At 50.6% G+C, this 21571-nt stretch overlaps 1 protein-coding gene across 3 annotated transcripts in view; it reads left to right on the top strand.

The window, feature by feature from the left end:
• Positions 1 to 11583, top strand: part of Jph2 (junctophilin 2) — a 61808-nt gene extending 50225 nt beyond the window's left edge. For 2 of the 3 annotated variants that reach the window (NM_001205076.1, NM_021566.2), the window contains 4 exons: positions 6245 to 6363; positions 7853 to 8592; positions 9126 to 9220; positions 9901 to 11583. In NM_001205076.1, coding sequence (NP_001192005.1) covers positions 6245 to 6363; positions 7853 to 8592; positions 9126 to 9206 — 940 coding nt within the window. In that variant the 3' untranslated portion in view covers positions 9207 to 9220; positions 9901 to 11583. The other variant, XM_006499972.2, reaches the window with a different exon arrangement.
• The last annotated feature ends 9988 nt before the right edge of the window (positions 11584 to 21571 follow it).

The raw sequence follows: 21571 nt of genomic DNA, 5'->3' as shown, positions 1-21571 counted from the left end.
GGCTTTTTCTCACACACACCCATACATGGGTCAGACTGACCAGGGCGGATGACTCACCTACCACGCTGTACTGATGTCAAAAATATCTCCCGGCCTTAACCCCCACCATCGTCACCTGTCTAGATTGTCATCATGATGTGTGTGGGGGGGGGGACACTTCCCACCTGCCACTCATTTCATTTCTCAGAAACTCTACAAGGAGAGGATTACAGATGGGGAAACTGAGGCACAAAGAGAAAGCTGCATACTGAGCTCTGGGGTCCCAGAGGGGTTGACTGGGACAAAGTGAGGTACAGAGACCAATTAGGCTTTGTTTAAAAGATTCTTTCTAATTTCTTCATCTGGCTTTTTTTTTGCATCAATTTTACAGTAAAATATTTTATTAAAATATGATTTAGGGGCGCTGGGTGTCTCAGTGGTTAAAACACTTGCTGCACAATCATGAGGGCTAGAGGTCCCGGTCCCCAGGTCCCCATCATCCACATAAACACCAAGTGGGCGTGGCAGCACTCCTGTAACTCCAGCATGGTTACAGGAGCCCAGAGCAAAGTGCCTAGCAAGACTCTGGTTTGTTTTAGAGACCCTGTTCTCCATGAGTAAGGTGGAAGGACAATTGGAGATGATTCCCAACACATGAGCACACATATGAACTCACACACATGTGCTCCCACACACGTAAAACACATACATATACATGTGCACACGGCACACAGGATAAATGGAAGAAAAAAACAAAACAAACAAACAAAAAGAAAACCGTGATTTGTCTTGTTTACTGGACTCTGTCATTTGAATGTCTCACCTCACCCGATCCCACAGAGCCAAAGCTGGAAGTTGCCAATCCCCAAGCCTTGCCCTTTACCGTGACCTGGGAAGCTCCCGGGTCTTTTGTGGACCTGGATGCCTGTGTGCTTGTCCACCGGACTGATGCAGTCCCAAAGCAAACAGCAGTGAGTGGGTGTGGTTTGGCCAAAAGGGCAGGGCCTGGGAATCTGACTTGTGTGACTCGGGGGTCAGACTCCACTATTCCTTACAGTATGGAAGGCAAACCTGCTAGTAGGGCATTGGACTCTAATCCCACAATGCCTTCACGTCCTCACTGCGCAAGCTCAGACAGTTCCTTCTGTCTTCTCTTCCGGAAAGAGGGGTGACGGAATAGCTTCTGCAATGATCAGGGTGTCCACGGAGCCGCGCCTATGGGGTTCTTCACTGCCTTGTGTGAGCTACACGTTGCACCCTGGAGCCAAGAACCCTTTCTTCAGCAACGACTCTTACGTGACAGCTACCTCTCAGGGCAGGGTGTTAGAAAAGGGAGCATAGATTTAAAGAGGTCTCGGTGGGTGAGGCGCTTCACAAGCCTAGCTTGGGTTCAGAGCCTCAGAAGCGGCTGGGCTTGGTTATGCACGTCTATAGCATCTGCAGGGCAGCATGGGATTGCGGGCATGTGTCGGAGACACGGAAGGTCCTGGAGATTTGCTGGCTAAGCAGTTCAGCCAAAATGGGGAGTTCTGGGTTCAGTGAGAGACCCTATCAAGAAGAAGAAGAAGAAGAAGAAGAAGAAGAAGAAGAGGAGGAGGAGGAGGAGGAGGAGGAGGAGGAGGAGGAGGAGGAGGAGGAGGAGGAGGAGGAGGAGGAGGAGGGAAGGAGGGAAAGAGGGAAGAAGGAAGGAAGGAAAGGAAGGAAGGAAGGAAAGGAGGAAGGAGGAAAGGAGGAAGGAGGAAGGATAGGAGGAGAAGCAGTTGCAGCTGCAACTGAGGAGGGCATCTAGACGTGAACCTCTGGCCTATACATGTGCCTTGTGCCTTTACATGTACACGGCATATACCCAACACACACACACACACACACACACACACACACACACACACACACACACACACACAGAGGCCTGGTTCATAGGAGTTTAAGAGGACTCTCCCTGTGGCCTCCTGAGCACTGGAGACCGAGGTAAAGGAACCTGTGTGGCATCTCTCTTAGGAATTAGCTCATCTGCAGAGACTCAACAGCTCAGACTCGCTAGCTCTCTTCCTATCTCAAAGCTCCTATCTCAGCGGCCCTCAACCTGTGGGTCTCAGACCCTCTGACAGACTTCTATCTCCCTCAAATATTTATATTATGCTCTCTAACAATAGCAAAATTATATGTACTGTTCCTTCTGCCTGGCTCCCCCCACCCTTTCCTCTTTGTTCAGCCTGAGGGTCGAGTTTCTTCAAGTCTTGAGCCCCATGCCCTACTGACTGAACTTGGACCTCCCCAGCAGCTAGCCTCCACAGACACTCTATCAGAAGTCCCGTACAATCTCTATGGATTCTATATGCCCTTCTAGGCGCATCTCACAGTTGCAACCAGATATTTCTGCTGTCACGTGGCTGTGGACGAGCTGCCTTCTCCGAAGCCTGGGTGGTCAGTGTCTGCCACATCTGAAGGCATTGATAAAGTGCACAGAATTTGGGATTATGGTCCAAAGTGCCAACTCCCACATTCTGTGACTGCCCCTCGGCAGGCAATCAGCCCGCCTGTGCCTCAGTTTCCTCTTACCTAAAATGGGGGTGGGGGGAGTGTACCAGCTTCCTAAGGCAGTCTGATGGTAACTGAGCTACCCCCGTAACTGCTTCAGAACACTGCCTGGCCTGCTGTAAACAGGGCTGTGGCTCGGGCAGGCATTGTTCTTCCGTTAGTCATGTGTGACCGGGGCCAACAGCTGATACAAATATCTCTCCAATGTCAAGTGTGACACAACAAATGTGTAAAGTTTGTTCTTGCAACATTCCAATGTGGGACTGCAGGGGATCCTTCCAGTGCACACAGGCAGGCTCAGGCCTCCGCTGGGCTTCCTTCCTTCCTTCCTTCCTTCCTTCCTTCCTTCCTTCCTTCCTTCTTCCTGTCCTCTTTCTTTCTTTCTTTCTTTCTTTCTTTCTTTCTTTCTTTCTTTCTTTCTTTCTTCCTTCCTTCCTTCCTTCCTTCCTTCCTCCTTCCTTCCTTCCTTCCTTCCTTCCTTCCTTCCTTCCTTCCTTTCTCTCTCTCTCTCTTTCTCTCTTTCTTTCTTTCTTTCTTTCTTTCCTCCTTTCTCGCTCTCTCTTTTCTTCCTTTTAAAAATATTTTTGTTTTATTTTTTCTTCTCTCATATATTACATCCCAACTGCAGTTTCCCCTCTCTGCCCCCGCCTCTCTTTTCCACAGATCCAACCTCCTGGCCCTTCACCTCCCCTCAGAAAAGAGCATTTCCTCCAGAGACATCAACCAAATAGAACATAACAAGCGACAAGAAGACCAGGCACAAATTCTCACCTCAAGGCTGGATGAGGCAACTCAGTAGGGGAAAAAAAAGGGGTCCCAAAGGCAGGCAAGAGAGTCAGAGACGCTCAGCACCCCTTCTCAGGGATCCTATAAGAACGCCAAGCTACAGGATCATAACATATATGCAGAGGACCTAGGGAAGACCAATACAGGCTCCCCAATGAGCCCACTGAGTCCAGGTCAGACAGTTGATTTTGTGGGCTGTGTTCTTGTGGTTTCCCTGATACCTCTGGCTCCTCCGATCCTTCCTCTCAATCATCAGCAGGACTTCCCAGGCTCTGCCTAATATCTGACTGGCTCTATTGACACTACATTTCTTTCCTTTTTTTCTTCTTTTCTCCTCCTCCTCCTCCTCTTCTCCTCCTCCTCCTCCTCCTCCTCCTCCTTCTTCTTTTTTTTTTTGGTTTGGTTTTTCGAGACAGGGTTTCTCTGTAGCCCTGGCTGACCTGGAACTCCCTCTGTAGACCAGGCTGGCCACAAACTCAGAGATCTGCCTGCCTCTGTCTTCCAAGTTCTGGGATTAAAGGTGTGCGCCACCACTGCCCAGCTACTGAATTTCTGTTAATAAAATATTTTTATTAGTTATTTTTAGGTGTATGGGTGTTTTGCCTGAATGTATGTGCACCATGCACATGCAGTGCCCACAGAGGCCAGAAGAGGGCACCCCAAGACTGAAGTTACAGATGGTTGTTGTGAGCTGCCATGAGGATTTTGATCTGGGTTCGATACTCAGCACCAATGTTCTTATCTGCTGAGCCACCTCTCCAGCTCCTCTACTGCATTTCTTAACTTGCGGGTCAACAAGGGTTCTGTGGATAGTCTTTAGTAGGTCCATGCCCCTAGAAACATGGCGTGTAGTAGTGACCCCCAAGTTAAGAGACTGTCCTCGGAGAGGGAGCAGTCAGTAGCAGATACACAGGAAAGGAAGGGGCTGAGCAAGGGCTGGTCTCAGCTGCAGACATGTTTGGTCTGAGCACAGGGGACTGTGGGGGCGGGAGGGGGACTGTGCCTTGGGGTTGTGGAGGTCACAGAGGGAGTGGGCTGGCATGATCCAGTCTGATGGAGGCTTTCTGGTGTGAGCCGGCCTCTGTTGGAGTCTGTGGACGTGGCGCTTTCACTTTGAACACAGCAGCGTTGCTGGCTGCACTTCTCTGGGGTAGCATGGTATCATGGGTACTCACAGCAGCTAGGGCAAGTGTATTTGTTCCACTAAGGGACCGGGTGGGGTACACGAAGTGTCCGTGTGCGTGTGTGAACTGAAGCTCAGCATTTTCTTCCATTCTGGGACTAGGCAGCAAGCCATAGGGATACTTGCCATGTCTGTGACTCTGTCTCCAGTAGAAATCACAGGGTTTCATGTCACGAGTGGTAGGATTATAGATTTGAGCTACCATATCCAGTAACATCCATTTAAACTTCTGAATTGTGATGGTCAGTACACCTGATAGATATATTTTTAAAAGATTTATTTATTTATTTATTTATTTATTTATTTATTTATTTATTTATATGAGTGCTCTATCTACATGCATGCCTGCATGGTAGAAAAGGGCATCAGATCCCATTACAGATGGTTGTGAGCCACCATGTGGTTGCTGGGCACTGAACTCAGGACCTCTGGAAAAGCAGCCAGGGCTCTTAACTGCTGAGCCATCTCTCCAACCCCTTAATAGATATTTTTAATGTTGGTGGAAAAGGACATATGTGCCTTTAATGCCAACACTCAGGAGGCAGAGACAGGCAGATTTCTGAGTTTGAGGCCAGTCTGGTTTATAGAGAGAGTTCCAGGACAGCCAGGGCTACACAGAAAGCCCCCATCTAAAAATAGAACCAAGCAAATAAGCAAACAAAAAGGATATATGCTATATTATGAATTTGACCTTTTGTTTATTTTTTAAGATTCATCATTGTGTGTGGGTACATGCATGTGAATGCAGGTGCCCAAATAATCCAAAGAGGCTGTTGGATCCCCTGAATCCAGAGTTACAAGCGGTTGTGTGCCTGGTATGAGTGCTAGGGACTGTACGTGGGTCCCCTAGAAGAATCCGTTATGTGCTTTTAGCCCCTGAGCCATCGCTCCAGCCACATGGATTTGCTCTTTGAAATATTTTCTTAAGTGTCAATTCAGCTGCAGCTCTTCACAGCTCTATACACTTCGTGCATTTTGAAACCTTATTGATCTTATTATCGATGTGTGTTTATGGTGTGTCCATGGAGGCCACAGGACAATCTTGTGGCACCGACTTTCGCTTTCCACCTTTTCTCGGGTTCACAAGGTTCAACTCTAGCCTTCAGGCTCGCTCGGCCAGCGCTTTTACCTGCTGAGTCATCGTGCCTGTCTCTTACTTTGTGTAATTTTAAAAAATGCTCTGTCAGATGTGATGGTGTGCATGACTTTGCTTCCAGCACTTGAGAGGCAGAGGCAGACAGATCTCTGGGGGTTCAAGGTCAGCCTGGCTTACAAAACAAACTCCAAGCTTCTCAGGGCTATATAATGAGACCCTGCCTCAAAACAAATAAAACATTGTCTGGAAAAGGAGTCCACAGGCTTCATTGGTTGGCCAAAGATGGAGAGAGAAACTATGCAATGAAAGAGGCTAAAACACACTGTGCTGGTGTGACAATATTGTCTGTATTAAAACGCAACCGGCAAATGGGCTTTATTGATCAGGCCCAGAAATAAAATGCTTCAGGTCTTCCCAGAATGCACTGGGAAGGATGCAGTCCATCTGATCATACCAAGCTGAAAGGGAGGCTGGAGGAATGTAGTCTGTGCATTCCCAGAGACTGGACAACTGTGCTAGAGAATGCCCAATAGTCTGGGACAGAGGGCTGTAATACTCATTGACATCCCAAGTGAGAATCTCTGTTCAGAGTGACTTGCTGTGTCTTAGGGAGGATGGGCAGAGGGCTAGATTCTAAACCTCCCACTATATTGTCTCCCTAGGACAAGCCATGCCAAAGCCAAGGCAGAGGCAGCAGAACAGGCTGCCCTGGCTGCCAACCAGGAGTCCAACATCGCCCGTACATTGGCCAAGGAGCTGGCTCCAGACTTCTACCAGCCAGGTAGGGCCAGGCAAGGATGGGATGGGCAGGGCAGACCCATTTGCTTCATTTGCTGCAAGGTGGAGATGCTCACGTGGAACTCTGAATGCCTGTGCGTTTTTGGAACCTGTGAGTGGGATGTAAACAGGAGATGAGATATTAGGGGGCACACATCTCTGCCTCTATGCAAGACTGGCGAGAAAGCTGAGGTTCCCAGCTATAAGCAGAACCTACCCCAGTTTGTCTCTACTCTAGGTAAGGCAGATGGGAGGGGGAGCTGGTGATGCTGTGATGAGGGGCAGGTCTGTGGTGCATGAGAAGGTCAAAGGGCTCTCTGCAACTTTCAAAAGTTTGAGGAGAATTCATGCCTATGTGTCAGGCACAGTGCTGGGCTCTTATGACATATAGCTGGGACCCAGCATCAGGAGTCACACAGGCAGCTTTGCACTGGGTAGCACGGACTCACATGTTTAAATCCCTACCTGCTACTCCCCAGCTTTGGGATGTTGTGTAAGGTTGTGATATGGGGTCAAGAATAGTGCCCACTTTGGGGGCATGAACTATGAGCACGTAACGGCTGCAGTTAGCTTGCAGTGGCCATGTCTCTTGGCGACTGCATCTCACACAGGGGATGAATGTTGGTTCTTCTTGATTTTCTGGTTCAATGGGTCCCAGTGGAACCCGTGAATGACACACCCAGTGAGGTACGGGGCATATGACAGAGCATCTGGAACGACCCTCTGAGAACTACTGCACCGCAAGTGCTGGGTGCTCGGGCAGATGGATCAAGAAGAGGGGGCTGCAGATTCAAAGGCACGGGAATGGAATAGCGTGGCATTCAGGAAGCTAGATGGTACAACAGGCAGCAGGGGGTGAATTGAGTAAAGAGACTAGGGGCTGCGACACAGACTGTGCTTGGCAGAGCTGAGCTGGCTACTGAGCGTAGAGATTGGCGTCCGAGGGATTTTAAGTGAGCGACATGCTAAGTGCTTTGGAAACACCATTCTGGCTGCAGCTCATTATCCAAGTGGCCCATCTGTGATGCAGCAGGTGAGTCTTCTGGTCACAGTGTGCCCCCTGCTGGTCGAAGGACGCAGGACTCTAGCCTGCGTTGGGTGACTATTGCAGTAGTGGCTTTTGCAAAAATAAACAAAAACCCCAAAACACAAAACAAAACAAAAACTCCACCTTCCAACAGTGTGATTAAGCCCATTTTTTTTTCTTACATAAGGATGGAAAGAGACCAGCTAAGCACATTATCTTGGCCCTTTGCTGTGTGGTGTTGGACAAATTATTTTACCTCCCTGGGTCTCCTTTTCCTCTGTGCAACAGAATTCACAATCTCACCTACCTCACAGAGTTATTAAAACTGTCTGCTCCACCAGTCTGATCCTCCGTGCAGTGAGTGACAGCCGAATAAATGAACGTAGCTCATAGAGGCTACCCTGCTGGCCCAGGACGGCCCGGCAGGCTGTGGGTTCGAAGCCTACCTCTCTGTTGTCCCCGGCAGGTCCGGAGTATCAGAAGCGTCGGCTGCTCCAGGAGATCCTGGAGAACTCTGAGAGCTTGCTGGAGCCCCCAGAGCGGGGTCTGGGCACCGGCCTCCCGGAGCGGCCCCGGGAAAGCCCGCAGCTGCATGAGCGCGAGACCCCGCAGCCCGAGGGCGGACCCCCGTCTCCGGCCGGGACGCCCCCGCAACCCAAGAGGCCCCGGCCCGGAGCGTCAAAGGACGGCCTGCTGAGTCCAGGCTCCTGGAACGGGGAGCCCGGCGGAGAGGGCAGCCGGCCCGCCACGCCGTCGGATGGCGCCGGTCGTCGCAGCCCCGCGCGCCCCGCCTCGGAGCACATGGCCATCGAGGCGCTGCAGCCGCCGCCCGCGCCCTCGCAGGAGCCCGAGGTAGCAATGTACCGCGGCTACCATAGCTACGCCGTGCGCACCGGGCCACCCGAGCCTCCGCCCTTGGAGGATGAGCAGGAGCCCGAGCCGGAGCCCGAGCCCGAGGTCCGGCGATCCGACTCGGCGCCCCCGTCCCCCGTCTCCGCCACCGTCCCGGAGGAGGAGCCCCCTGCGCCGCGAAGCCCGGTGCCTGCCAAGCAAGCCACTCTGGAGCCCAAGCCCATCGTCCCCAAAGCAGAGCCCAAGGCCAAGGCGCGCAAGACAGAGGCCCGAGGACTGAGCAAGGCCGGTGCCAAGAAGAAGGGCCGTAAGGAAGTGGCGCAGGCGAAGGAGGCCGAGGTGGAGGTGGAGGAGGTGAGGCTGCGGGCAGAGGCGAGTCTTTGAGGTCCTGGCAGCTCCGGGCGGGGATTGTGTGCGCACGTGAAGTTGGGGGTAACTTGTGGGACTGGAGGCAGAACAGGACAAGGGCAAACTGCGAGCCTGAGCTGTAGACTGCGCCTGCGAAATCTGTGGCATAGGCTAGCTCACCAGCCACCTCAGGAGGTTCAGGAGGTTTGGGGGCTGGGGTGGGATAGAGTGGAGGAAGATTCCAACAGAGCTTGAGCCCCCAGCCTCTAATGGGGTCCAGGAACCAAACTCAGCAGCAAAGAGCAAAAGCTAGCTTTTAAAGTGAATGATGCAGTTCCAGATGGAAGATTGGGTTAATTAGTTTCAAGAATTCTTTCTGCTCTCCTGGGTGCAGGGTCCAACTGTGGACAAACCAGGGATGTTTTTAGGAAGAAACTTCCATAAGCCCTGGCTTCTTTGCCCAGCTTTGTAATCTTGTTGGGGGTCTGGGGTTGTCTAGAGGTCGTGGGGACTCAGGCGGACTTTCTCCATGCCTTCAGGTACCCAACACCGTCCTCATCTGTATGGTGATCTTGCTGAACATCGGCCTGGCTATCCTATTTGTTCACCTCCTGACTTGACCCTCATCTACCAGGTATGGCCAGAGGATGCAGCCTGGAAACCAGGGTGGTGGGGCTTGGTACTTGGTACTGGGCTGCTAGGTAAAGCCCACCCCCTAGTGTACAGGTGTGATACTCCTTGCATCCCAAATACTCAACCCCATCTCTCCCAGTTGAACCGCCACCACCTTCAGTTTCCTGTCCCTCCACATGCCCTTAGTTGGCTCTGTTTCCTTTCTAGGGTAGAATTTGGGCTCAGGCTAAAGGACAGTAGCCCTCGCTGGTGTGAGGATGTTCCTGCTGCTGGGACAAACCTTACAACTTGAGTCTGGAGCTTGGCCACACTGCATCTTGCCTCCTGAGGAGGTTCCTCAAGAGACCTCCTGCTTTGATCCTGGCTTAGTGTGGCATAGCAGTTTCTAGGCAGGCCCAGGAGTGGGGAAGTCCTTGTTCTGTCTCTGGCAGCGTTAGCCTCACAGGGTCTGATGCTGAGTTCTGGGGGTTCTTCAAGTTACTGGGCACCTGAGGGGCTTTTCTTCAGGCACTTAGGACTTTGAGGGTCCAAAGAATCCAAGTGCCCAAGAAGACAGCAGGGAAGGGACAGGATGGGAGGGCCAGCAGGGAACAGGAGGGAGGCAGAGCAGGGGCTTGAGCCCTGCCCTTCTTGTGGCTCAGCCTTGGACGTCTTCTGATGACTGGTGTTGTCTCCATCCAGTGCCAGGAGTTCCACTGAGGATGGCAGGACCTGTCTTTCTGCAGTGCCAAGCAGGTGTCCCAGGAAGATGGGACTTCGGACCTAAAACCTTGCTCACATCCACTCCATGGACATTTAAGGAGGCCTCCAGAGAGCCCATGCTGGGTGCCGGAGTGCCAGAGGAAGAGAATGTACCCCCGAGGTACAAAGGATGCCCTGAGGGAATAGCCCTGGTCCCCTGAGCCCCGTTTGCTCCTGCACCTGTTCTCAGCCCTGTCCCACCTCACCCTGCCACCCTTCCCTGGGCTTTTGTGTGTTTTGAGAGATATCAGGAAAGCAAGATATTAATACAGATCTCTCCCTCTTCCCCCTACCCCGCCCCCAATCTAGTCCTCCGGCTGATGGCTTGAGGCCACCCAGGAGGATGAGAGGTTCACAAGTCCCTTGGGTAGTGCAGTCAACCCCAGCCCATGCTGTTCAGGGTTCTTAGAGTTCTGGAGGGCAGCATAGGAAACAAAGAAGCCCAGCTGAATATACCAGCATGCAATGTTCCGCATCCTCCAACTAGTCCAGTTGGTATCCCCTAGGACCAGTGGGGGAGGGGTGCGGGGGGGGAGGGGAACCTGAGCATCTGAGCCTTTGGCTGAGAAGCCACCTACAGGGGTCTGGGGTGGGGTGCTAAGAAGGCGAGGCATGTTGGTGATGGCCCCTGATTTTGAGTGTGTCTGAGCCTGAGGCTGGAGTTCATTTAGGGTCATGGATGTTCCCTGGGCATTGTGTAGGAGCTCTGGGCCCGAGAGCTACAGCTACTGTGATATCCTAAGAATTGACTCATCCCTGTCCCCCATCGAAGCCATGGTGGGATCGGGGGAGCATGGCACGGAAGTCTGAGGAAGTCAAGAGCTGAATCCCTGGTGCATACTCTCTGGCAGAGGCTGGAGACACGCGTTATGCAGGGGAGCAAACCTGGGCTCTAGCTGGGTGCAGCCCATGCAGCAATGATTCGTGCTTGGCAGAAGGTTTACCCGCATGCACCTCACTTAAAGAAGTTTGCACCACACTGCGTGTCTGGGCCCTCGGGCTTGCTGGGTGTAGCATGGCAGCCCAGGACTAGTGGGTCCCCATTCCCAGGAGGATGGAAGAAAAGAGTTTCCAGGCCCCTCCAAGTTTAGGAAAGAGGAGGTGATGGCATCCAAGCTGAGCTGGAGGAAGCTGCTGATCCTCTTTGACTTCACGTCTCTGGACCTCTCGGGCTTGGGCATGGAAGCCAGGCACCCTCCCAGGGGAGCCTTGAACTGGATATTGGGGTTCAGCTTCCTTTTCTTCTAAATCCATGGGCACCCTCTCCTCTAGAGTCACACTGGCTGCTCTCAGCACTGCCGGGGCTTGGTGGCTTGGTTGGAATCGCTTTTTTTACTGAGAGGAGCCTGCGGATGTTCCTGTACCTGCCGGTGTAGGCAGGACTTTGCCTCTGGTTGGGTTTTCCTGGATTCCAGGGAATGAGGGGGTGGGCGGAGGTTCCTCGGGAGTGACAGGCCCTAGGCCTTGGTTCTGAGGTCATTGCTCTACTCTGGGTGCAGTCCAGCCCCGAGGACGAGCCTGTGACTGTCAGAGCTATCAGAGCTGTTTGGGGGTGGGGGGATGGGTTCAGGATGCCAAGTCTGTGCCAAAATAAATCCGCATCTGCTCACAGGTTCAACTGCACTGTGGTGTCTGCTTGTGGATCCCGGATGAGGGATGAGGGCAGCTGGGCGAAGGACACGAGGAGAGGCTGGGAGATGGCCAGTCCTACCACTTCACATTCTCTTTCAAAAGATGCTCCAGGACCATGCACACATCTCTCGTAGTCTTTTTCCAAAAGCTGCTCTGTTCAGCCTACGTCAGCAGCTAAGAGTCTGCTCCTTGAGGCTCTCTGGACTCCAGTCCTGGCTTAGACCCTTTATGTCTGGAGCCTCCATTTATAGTGCCCCATCTATAAAATGGGGGCCACCTGCCTGCCTCCTGGGGTTACCATTAGGGTTACACTAAGGACTGGAAGGGCCTGGAGGGTTGGCTCCGTGGGTAAGGTGCTATACAAGCATGAAGACCTGAGTCTGGAGCAACGGAATCTACACAAAAGTGGAACGTGGTGATGTGCACCTGTAACGCCATCTCCTGGGGTTGCTGGCCAGTTAGCTTAGCGGAAACGGTATATTCCACGTTGAATGAGGGACTCTGTCTCAAAAAATGGGATGGAGAGGCAACTGAGGTAGACATCTTGATGCCAACCCCTGGCATCTGTGTGACCCACAAGGTAAATGCACTGCACACACACACACACACACACACACACACACACACACACCACACCCAGCTACAGAAAGCTGCTGAGAAATATTTATCTCCTGGCTCGCTTGCACAGTGTTATGTATGATAATGCCCTCTTGCATTTTGATGTAGAGACTCCAGGAGCCCCGAAGGCATAGAGATGGCTTAAGCATCCACTAAGCAGCTGCAGGCTGTCTGATTGGAAGCACTAAGGCCTCCTCAGAGACCTGGGGTGGGGGGTGGGGACGAGGCAGGCTTACCCTGGATTGCCCACAGCAGGTTCTTTGAGGAAGACGGCTCTCTAGCTTGGATGGGAACAAGCAATGTCCATTAAGGTTCCCTCACAGCTAGTAGCCAGGAAGACCTCAAGAGGACCGAGCCTGTCACCACCCGAGCTGCACCATATGCTATCAAGTGTCCTGGCTGCCGGGCACTGCTGCTGACTGGCTGTGTACACCCGTGGGTGCCTTCAGTTCTCTTTGTTTCCTTCACCATGGAGAATAGCTCCTCACAGGAGAGCTGCTTTGAACCACATATGTATTCTGGATGGAGAAGAGGACGTGGAAACTCTATACCCTCATGATTCCCAGGAGGAGGGTTGGCTGCAGGGCACCTCAGGAGGGTCAGTGCCAATGGGAATGAGGGCAGAATTTGCTTAGCCTGCAAAGCCTTTGATAAAGAGGGGAAGGGAATGGGTACCCGGCCAATGGCCATTTGGTCTGCACACTGGCTGGGGTTTCTGGGACACTGGAAGACCGAAAGGATCTTGCTGGAATACTGGAGACTGAATCAGGTAAGGCTGGCCAGATGGGCGAGCCCTGGTGGCTTAGATATAGAACACAGCCTGGAAGATGTCTTTCAGTCTTGGTTCCTGACCTGTGTGGCTCTGGAGTCAATTGAGGTATTTTATAAGGTGGGAAATAATGGACACTGTTAAGAGCTGTGATAATTGACCACTGCCTTGCAGCAGAGAAGAGAGGGACCCGGGAGTATAAAGGCACATTTGGGATCTGTAGCAAGCAGTTTCAGCTTCCCGGAGGGAACCACAGGGAACCTGGCTGTGTTGAGAGACACCAGCTCAGTGATGATCTTTGGAGGCACCAAGCTTGGCAGGTGGATATGGAAACCTACCTTGAACCTGTATAATAAAAACCAGCACCTGGAGGGTAACATGCCGACAGACCTTGAAAGCACGCTGAGGGATGCTTGCTGACTGTGTCTGTGGATGCGGGTACCCCTCCTCTCTCCTCTCTGCCTGCTTGCTCCACGGCTTGGAGGAGCTGGTCCTTGCCAGCCCTCCTCTCCCTTTCCTGGGGCAGAAGAGTAAGCAGCGCAGCTCAGCTCACACAGATCTACACACAGTCAGGTTGCTGCCTCAGCTCCCGATTCTGCCCCGTGACAACTTCCTTCTTTGCGGCAGCAATGGCCAGTGTGCAGATGTGTATGTAGTAATACACTTCTAATAATACCAGCCATGCATGAGCACAAGAGAACCATGCAAGAACCCCACTGCTTGGTTTTAAAGATGAGAAAACTAAGGCTTGGAAAGATGGGGTGAGTGGTCCAGGCACCACGGATGCAGGGGCAGGTAAAGCCAAAACAAGAGCCCATATTCATCTTGCTTAAACATTCAGTCTCACTGGACAAAGGAGTCAGTGCCATGGCCGGAGAACAGGCAGCTGGGGGGGCAGGGTAAGATGGCTTCTAGACATAGGGTGGTGTGTGTGTGTGTGTGTGTGTGTGTGTGTGTGTGTGTGTGTGTGTGTGATGCATGCTATGGGGCCTGAGCCTGGGGACTGGACCCGGGTCATCAGGTTTTGTGGCAAGCACCTTTAACTATAATTCATCTCTTTGTTCTGCTTTTAGTGGGGACTTCTGGCATATTAGGCAGGTTTTTGTGGACAACAATGATGTTGAACCTCTAGCTTTTCCTTCACTGTGCCGTGATTACAAGCGGGTACCACCACACCTCATTTTTGCAATGCTGCGGGTGGGGGATAGGGGCGGGTTGTGCATGTTAGGCAAGTACTCTAGGAGCCAAGCAACACCTCCTGTGTGACAAAGCCACGTTTTCCTCCTGCCTCTAGTTGCCCATTGGATGCTTGTGGACCCAACTGACGAGTCTTTTAGAGAGAGTGGCCTGTACAATCCGTTTGCGTTAAAGACAGTTTTCTAAAACTTGGATCAAGAAACTGTGGTTGACACTGAATCTTCACTGGCTGTAGATGAAGGGCAGGGAATACAGACAGGGAGAGCCTTGGGATAGAGGCGTGGCCAAACGAAAACTCACTTCTGGCTCCAGGGAGTTAGCCATCAGAAAAGTTATAGGAAGTTTGTGGCAGCCCAACTCCACCTCCATGGCACGGCGTTCAGGAGTGGGAGGGTCTTTTTCCTTGGCGTCCACAGCAGTTCCTGATAATCTCACCTCATCCTTGTCCTGATCTTCCCTTCAGCTGTCTTGTAGACATTTGAGACATCTCAGACTCTCTCTGCATTCAGGTCCTGCGAGGTCTGCAGGGGAAACCGAGATGCAGAGAGGCAAGCCACTTGGGTATCTCTCCATATCTCATCCTCTGCTTCTGGCCAGCCCCTGCCTGCCTCTTGAAGCCACTCCAGTCTCCAGAAGCCCAGAGACTAGTTGTGCAGTCTCTGAGAAGGAAGGCAGTTGGTGGCTCGTTCTGGCTGATGAGATGGGTTGTTGAAATCAGTTGGCCAGATTGTCTGCCTGCCCGGGAATACAGTTTGGCAGCTTCTGCTGAAGTTAAAACACATACCCACCCTATGATCCAGGATTCTCACTCCCACGTATTTACCCAAAATAAATGGAAACATATGTCCAAGAAGACGTGAACAAGAATGTTCACAGGGGCTCTGGGCATCGCTGCCAAAAGCCAGAAACACATGTGACTGTCAACAGGCAAATCAGAAAACAAACAGCTCTGTCCATCACTAGGGGATCTGTTCCATAATAGTGAGGAGCGACGAGAGACGACAGGATCCCCTCTGAAAGCCACTGTAGGAGGTGAGAGAAGCAGAAACGTACATGGTAGGGACAGCGATGTGAAGGACTCCAGACGGCAACACCAGGCTTCGGTGACAGAGTCAGTGCAATGGTTGCCTGGGAGGAGGTGGTAGTAGAGCAGAGAGGGATTGGCTGGGAAGGGGGGGTGAGTGAGTTTCGGGAGCAGGATGGGAAATCACACATCTGGTCAGGGGTGGTGATGACATATGCATTGGCCCATTCACACACATTTACACACACTCACACACTCATATGTATAGACACACATTCACACCCACTCACACATATTAATATATACTCACACACATGCATTCACACACACACACACTCATACTTGCACATACTCATGCATACATATACACACACTCACACACACACATACACACTCACGTGAACAGACACTTACACACACACACACACAGAAGTGTTGTCAAAGAATAAATTTAGTTAAAAAAAATCTAGGACTTACAAATGAGAGAAAGCATGTTATTTGTCTTTCCAAAGTTGGATTAATCCACTTAGTGTGGTCTACAATTGTGTCTGTTTTCCTTCACACTCTATGACTTCACATGTTTCCTTTTTTTTTTTTTTTTTTTTTTTGGTTTTTCGAGACAGGGTTTCTCTGTATAACGCTGGCTGTCCTGGAACTCACTTTGTAGACCAGGCTGGCCTCGAACTCAGAAATCCGCCTGCCTCTGCCTCCCGAGTGCTGGGATTAAAGGCGTGCGCCACCACACCCAGCTTCACATGTTTCCATGAGGTAGCAATTGTGGATAGTGCTATAGCAAACATCAGTGTGCAAGAGAAAACAAGAGTCTAGGATCTTGTGAGGAGAGTGTAAGGAGCAGGAAGGGTGGGTGGGCTTTTCCGGGGGCCTAACCGTCTGCAGCCCGGTCTGGCCTCTGGCTTTCCTGGAAGGGGCCACCAGCTCCCTGGCAGGCCTATGTGCAGGTGCCTTCTCTTCCTGTGGGAAGTGAACTCTGCCCACAGCCACAGCAGGCACAGGTGCATGCACAAGTGGCCAGAGGCAAAGAGAGGTAAAGAAAGCATTGCCATCCTCCCTTCACCCCCCCGTGACCTCAAGCCCCCCCCCACCTCTGGGAAGGGAGATGTGTGGTCAAGTCAGCCTTTCTTTGTCTGACTTCAGGGATGCAGATTTTATCCCTGGTGACGAACCCGAAGCCATACCTTTCTGCTTAAAAGCAATCTGGGTGGCACCTCCTACAATCCAAGGGTACATTTTACTCCTGTGACATTTCTGGAGTCTGCAAGATCTACTCCTTTTTTTTTTTTTTTTTTTTTTTTTTTTGGTTACAGGCTCCAGGCCTGGGTAGCCCCTTCCTACTGCTGATCAGTGAAAAGAACAAACAGACAAACAAACAAACAGCTAAAACTCTCCAAACCAAATCAACCAACCAACCAACCAACTAGGTACCCATTAGGATACCCAGTGCAGGCCCAGAGGGGCTCAGAGCCAGTGAAGGTGCCAGGGCCTAGGTAGATTTGTCTCGGGAGACTGAGTGCTTTGCAAGGGTTTACTGCACACCAAGTGGTATTAAACTATCGCCAGAGCCACTTCAGTATGGCTGTACTTGCAGGGAGAGGTCTTGGACGTGGAGCCTAAGCATGAAGCTCAATTGTGTAACTCACTTTATCTCAGAACTGGATTCGAATGCATTGCTTTACCCGTAGAGTGCAATTTAGCGTGATTATTTAAGGTGCAGTTCTTAATTTTTACCACCAGGAGGCACAACTGCTCCACACATGAAAACAGACTTGCTCTGGAAGACGCTGATTTCAAAATAAAATCATTGTCATTACTGCCTGCTTTATTCTTTATGTTCCTTACTTCAGTTCTGAGATTTGAGGCAATGCTGTGTTATGCAGATAAGAACCTAAGATTTGCACTTCCGGAGGACCCAGGTTCAATTCCCAGCGCCCACATGACAGCTTACAACAGTCTGTAACTCCAGTTCCAGGGGATTTGACACCCTCACACAGACATACAGACAGACAAAACACCAATACACATAAAATAAAATAAAATAAAATAAAATAAAATAAAATAAAATAAAATGACCAAGATTCAAAAGCAGGTCTGTGCACCTGCCTTCAAAACCCACCTTTCACCGAGTCTTCAGTGGAGGTCACTTAGATGAGATGCTAGCAGCTGCTTGGGGTTTTTCTTTTTGTGTGTGGCTAGCAGATGTTTCATAGTACATTGAATATAATACTTTTTTGGCAGAGCAGTGTCTCCACTTAGCCACACTCTCCATTAAGCCCTCTTGTGTGCCACCCTGCTCGAATTTACCTGCCCAATCCTGAGGCACTTGAATTAACAACTACATTTGTGATCAGTGAGTTTATAGGCACAGTTATACAGACGTTTTGTGGACTAGCATGAAAGAAAACAGGAAAAATGTGAGGGTGGAGTTTGGAAGACACGTCGGAGAGATGGCTATGGTTAACTGTCATGCTGGAGATGTGGGAAGTGTTCACACCTGACACATTAGTGGCTTCCCTGTCACACACCCCAGTCAGGATCTGTGGATCTAGGTGATCAGTGGGAGGCTTGGGGGAGGGGTGTGGCATTCTTTGCTTGTGGAACCCTCCCAGGAGAGGGACTGGGGGACTCACATCCCGCACGGAGTCAGTCCTGATCCAAGCCTGTTGCCCTTTGCTTAGTGAGCCACTGGCTGGAAACAACCGACACTGTTGTTAGCTTCGCACTATAATGGAAGGAACTGAGTGTCCCCAAATTCACAAAGTGAAGCCCGGTATCCAGGGCCTCTGAATGTAGTGCCTTAGGAATGGAACTTTAAACAGGGGTTAGGTCAAAGTGAGGCTTTTTGTGTGAGCTTGAACTCAGACCACCTGATTTCTTCATGGCAGGAAATTTAAAGAGCTGGGCTACCATGGAGGTCAGAGGTGCAGGGGGCTGGCTGTGTGAAGCTACCGTGACAGTGAACTGGACAGAGAGGCAGGGACAGGGACAGCAAAGGGGATATGGAAAGGGAAATAACCACCTCCTGCTGGTCAGGGATTCCAGCACATCCTGGAGGCCACCTACACAGAGACGAGGAGTCTAGTCTTCTGTCTAGAGATAGAAAGCTACTGGATGACTGGGGAGATGGCTCAGACATTAAAGGTTGGGCTCACAACTGAAAATATAAATAGATACTGGGATGTGTGCCTGACCACAACAGAGATGGGGGAATCAAAAAGGCAAAAGTTAGAAAAAAGCATCCATCAGGGAGAAAGCACCTGGCTTTGCTAATAACGGAGGGAACTTTGGCAATACCTGTGACCCAGCTGTAACCAAGGAGCCACCATGTTCCAGGACAGTTATGTTAAGTGACTGAAGCCAACTTCAGGATGACAAATAGCAGTTCTTTCCTCTCATTCGTGGTTCCTGTATTTTATATAGCTATGTGATATCACATATGGATATATGGCCTGAAGATAGAAATGAAACTAGGAGGGTGGGGGGGGGGGCTGCTGGGGGGAAGAGAAGAGGAAAAGAAAAGAGGAGGTGAGGAGGGCTAACGGGGAGTGGGGGAAGACAACGAGGCTCTACATACCATAACTATGTACAGAAACACAAATTAATCATTGTAAAACAGAGCTGCCATGTGCGGTGGCACAGACTTTAGTCCCAGTACTGGGGAAGCAGAGACAGGTCGATCCCTGTGAAGTTTGATTCCGGTCTGCTCTACATAGTGTGTTCTGTGCCAGCAATCACACATAGTGAGACACCGCCTCAAAACAAACAAACAACAAACGCCAAAGCCAAAACAACTGGAGCTGGAGAGATAGCTCAGAAGTTTGGAGTACTTGTTGTTTCTGCAAAGGATGCAGGTTTGATTCCCAGGACCCACGTGGAGGCTTATTAAGATCTGCAACTCCAGTTCCAGGGGAGTTTTCTTCTGACCTCTGAAGGCACTAATCATGCATTTAGCACTCAGACATACATGCAGGTAGAACATTCATATATATATATATATATATAATTATAAAAGAAATCAAAATTAAAACAAAAGACTTAAGCCAACAAAATTCTCTGTTGTATATTATTAAGTTGTAATAAGTTTGCTATAAGAAGTAAAAATCATGGACACGGGAAAGAACTAAGGGGTGGAGACATGGCTCAGGGTGCAGGGCCTGTGTGTTCTGAAGGCATCAGAATTATGCTTCTCATCGCCCAGATTGCTATGCTCGCAAGTCTGCACTCATGCAACACACACACAAGTTTTTAAAAGATAAAGTCTTATATAAAAAAAAGAAAACGAAGTGTAATATTTAATATTGATCTTTTGGGGACCAGCATGGTCTTACTATGTAGCCCCAGCTGTTCTGGAACTCACTCTGTAGCTCAAGCTGGCCCTGAGCTCACAGAAATCCACCTGCCTCAGCCTTCCAAGTTTTGCAATAAAGGCATGCACCACCACTGCCCAGCCATCTGTTTAATCTTCTAAGTAGCCTCTCCTCACCTCCAGATTGACAGCGGGGCGGCCTGCCATTCTTGCTCATGGTGTTTGTGTCTTCTGATCATCATGACGATGCAGGACTTCAGAGCGTCTCTGGGAATCCTTGTTTACTGTGCATTTCTCCAGATTCCTTCCCCAAAGGGAAGGTCTTCACCAGTACCATTGTCCATGGAAGCAAAGTGAATGTGTGAGTGAGCATGTGTGTACATGGGTGTGTGTGAGAGTGTATGTGTACATGCGAGTGTGTGTGCATAAATGTATGAGTGTGTTGTGAGTGTGTGAGTATATTGTGTGAGTTTGTAAGTATTTGAGAGTGTGTTTGAGTATATGTGTGTGTTGGAGTGTATGTGTGAGCATATGAGAAAGCGTATATGTGTGAGTGTGTGTCTCTATGACTGTGTGTGAGTGTCTGTGTCCAACTGTGTGGAGGACATGCTGGCAGTGCACAAGGTATCCCTAGGCCACCATGCCCAGCCCCCTCCCTTCACGGTTTTCTGGAACATTCTCAAAATTCCCCTGGAGGGTCAAACCCTCAGGCTTCACCGGTGATGGGTTCACCCAGTGCCTCTCACTCTGAAGGGCTGACCTCCAGCACCTAGGGCGCTTGAGCTAATTAATTGTGTACATATTGAGAAGCAGAACTGAATTATCGCTGTCGTGGAGCTGGTAAGATGAGCAAACAGTTAGGAGCACTCTCTGGTCTTTTTGCATGGAAGTTCTTTCCAACTTTCAGGAGCAGATCGTTTGTATGTTAGTGAGTGCAGGAATTAACACGTGAGCTAGGATGCAGGCTGGGTAGTATATGCTGCATGCATGTGATGGGCAAATGTGTGCAAGACATACTTCTGTGTCTTGTGTATGCGTATATAGGGGCTGTTTGTGGGTGGCATGTTTATGTATGCAGTAGGTACACATATACCATGTATGTATACGTGTTTAAGAGTGTGACTTTGCTTTTGCATGGTGGGAAAGGGTAAACAGAGGACCTCAAGCAAGAGGATGGCTCTGGGAAAGGAGAAGAGGCTCTTGGAGCAGTGGGGGTGGGCTACTTGCAGCAGGTCAGCGTGTTCTTAATGACAGGCTATGGCTCTAAGGTCCAAGCCACAGTGTCCCTAGCAGTGGAAGGTGCATAGCTCTGGGAGTCTCACGCCACAGCTTTGAGATGCAGTGCACAAGGGCAAACAGGAGCTCCATGGGGTGTGGCCATGATCACTGTAGAACGGAGTGGGCTGCGATGGTCACCACTCCCTGAGGTGGAGGCAGCCAGAGGGTGAGGCTTGGGTTGGTGTTCACAGGCTGAGATTTGTATGTGTAGAAATTGTAGTGTAGACATTCTGGATGTGGCCCTACTGTGGCCATGAACTCAGGTGGCATCCTGAGTCTGCTTCTGTAGGAACACACGGGACCTCGGGTGTAGGTTCTGGTTGACATTCCAAGTGGCTGAGTCGGGGTCTTTCTTAGAGGGATGGGGTAGTAGACCAGCAGCTAAGGGAGGACCAGGATGCTGCAACCCTGCTCAAGGTACCTCTACAAGGGGGCTTCTCCATTGGCTGAGGCATTAGCTGTGGGCAGTTCTGGGGATTCTTTGCTCCCTACCCTTGCTTAGACAAGGTGTCATTATGAGTGGGGACAGCTGACACTCCTGAGCTGGGGAGGGATGTGGCCAATAAAGGAGACCTGGGGGACATCAGCAACACCCACTCTAGTTCATACTGCTTCCCTGCCCCCTACATCCCTGCCTCCAAGATTTATTATGTTGGAATCTCAGTCCCCAATGTCATAGAATGTGAAGGTTGTGGAAGACCATTAGGTCTAGAGATGAAACCCTCATTGTTGGGACTTGTGCCCTAATAGACCCCAAATGGTTGCCTAGACC

This window comes from Mus musculus, chromosome 2 (assembly GCF_000001635.26).
Source record: "Mus musculus strain C57BL/6J chromosome 2, GRCm38.p6 C57BL/6J".
Lineage (NCBI taxonomy): Eukaryota > Metazoa > Chordata > Mammalia > Rodentia > Muridae > Mus > Mus musculus.
Note: the sequence above shows the minus strand (reverse complement) of the source record. Positions and strands in the feature narration are given on the sequence as shown.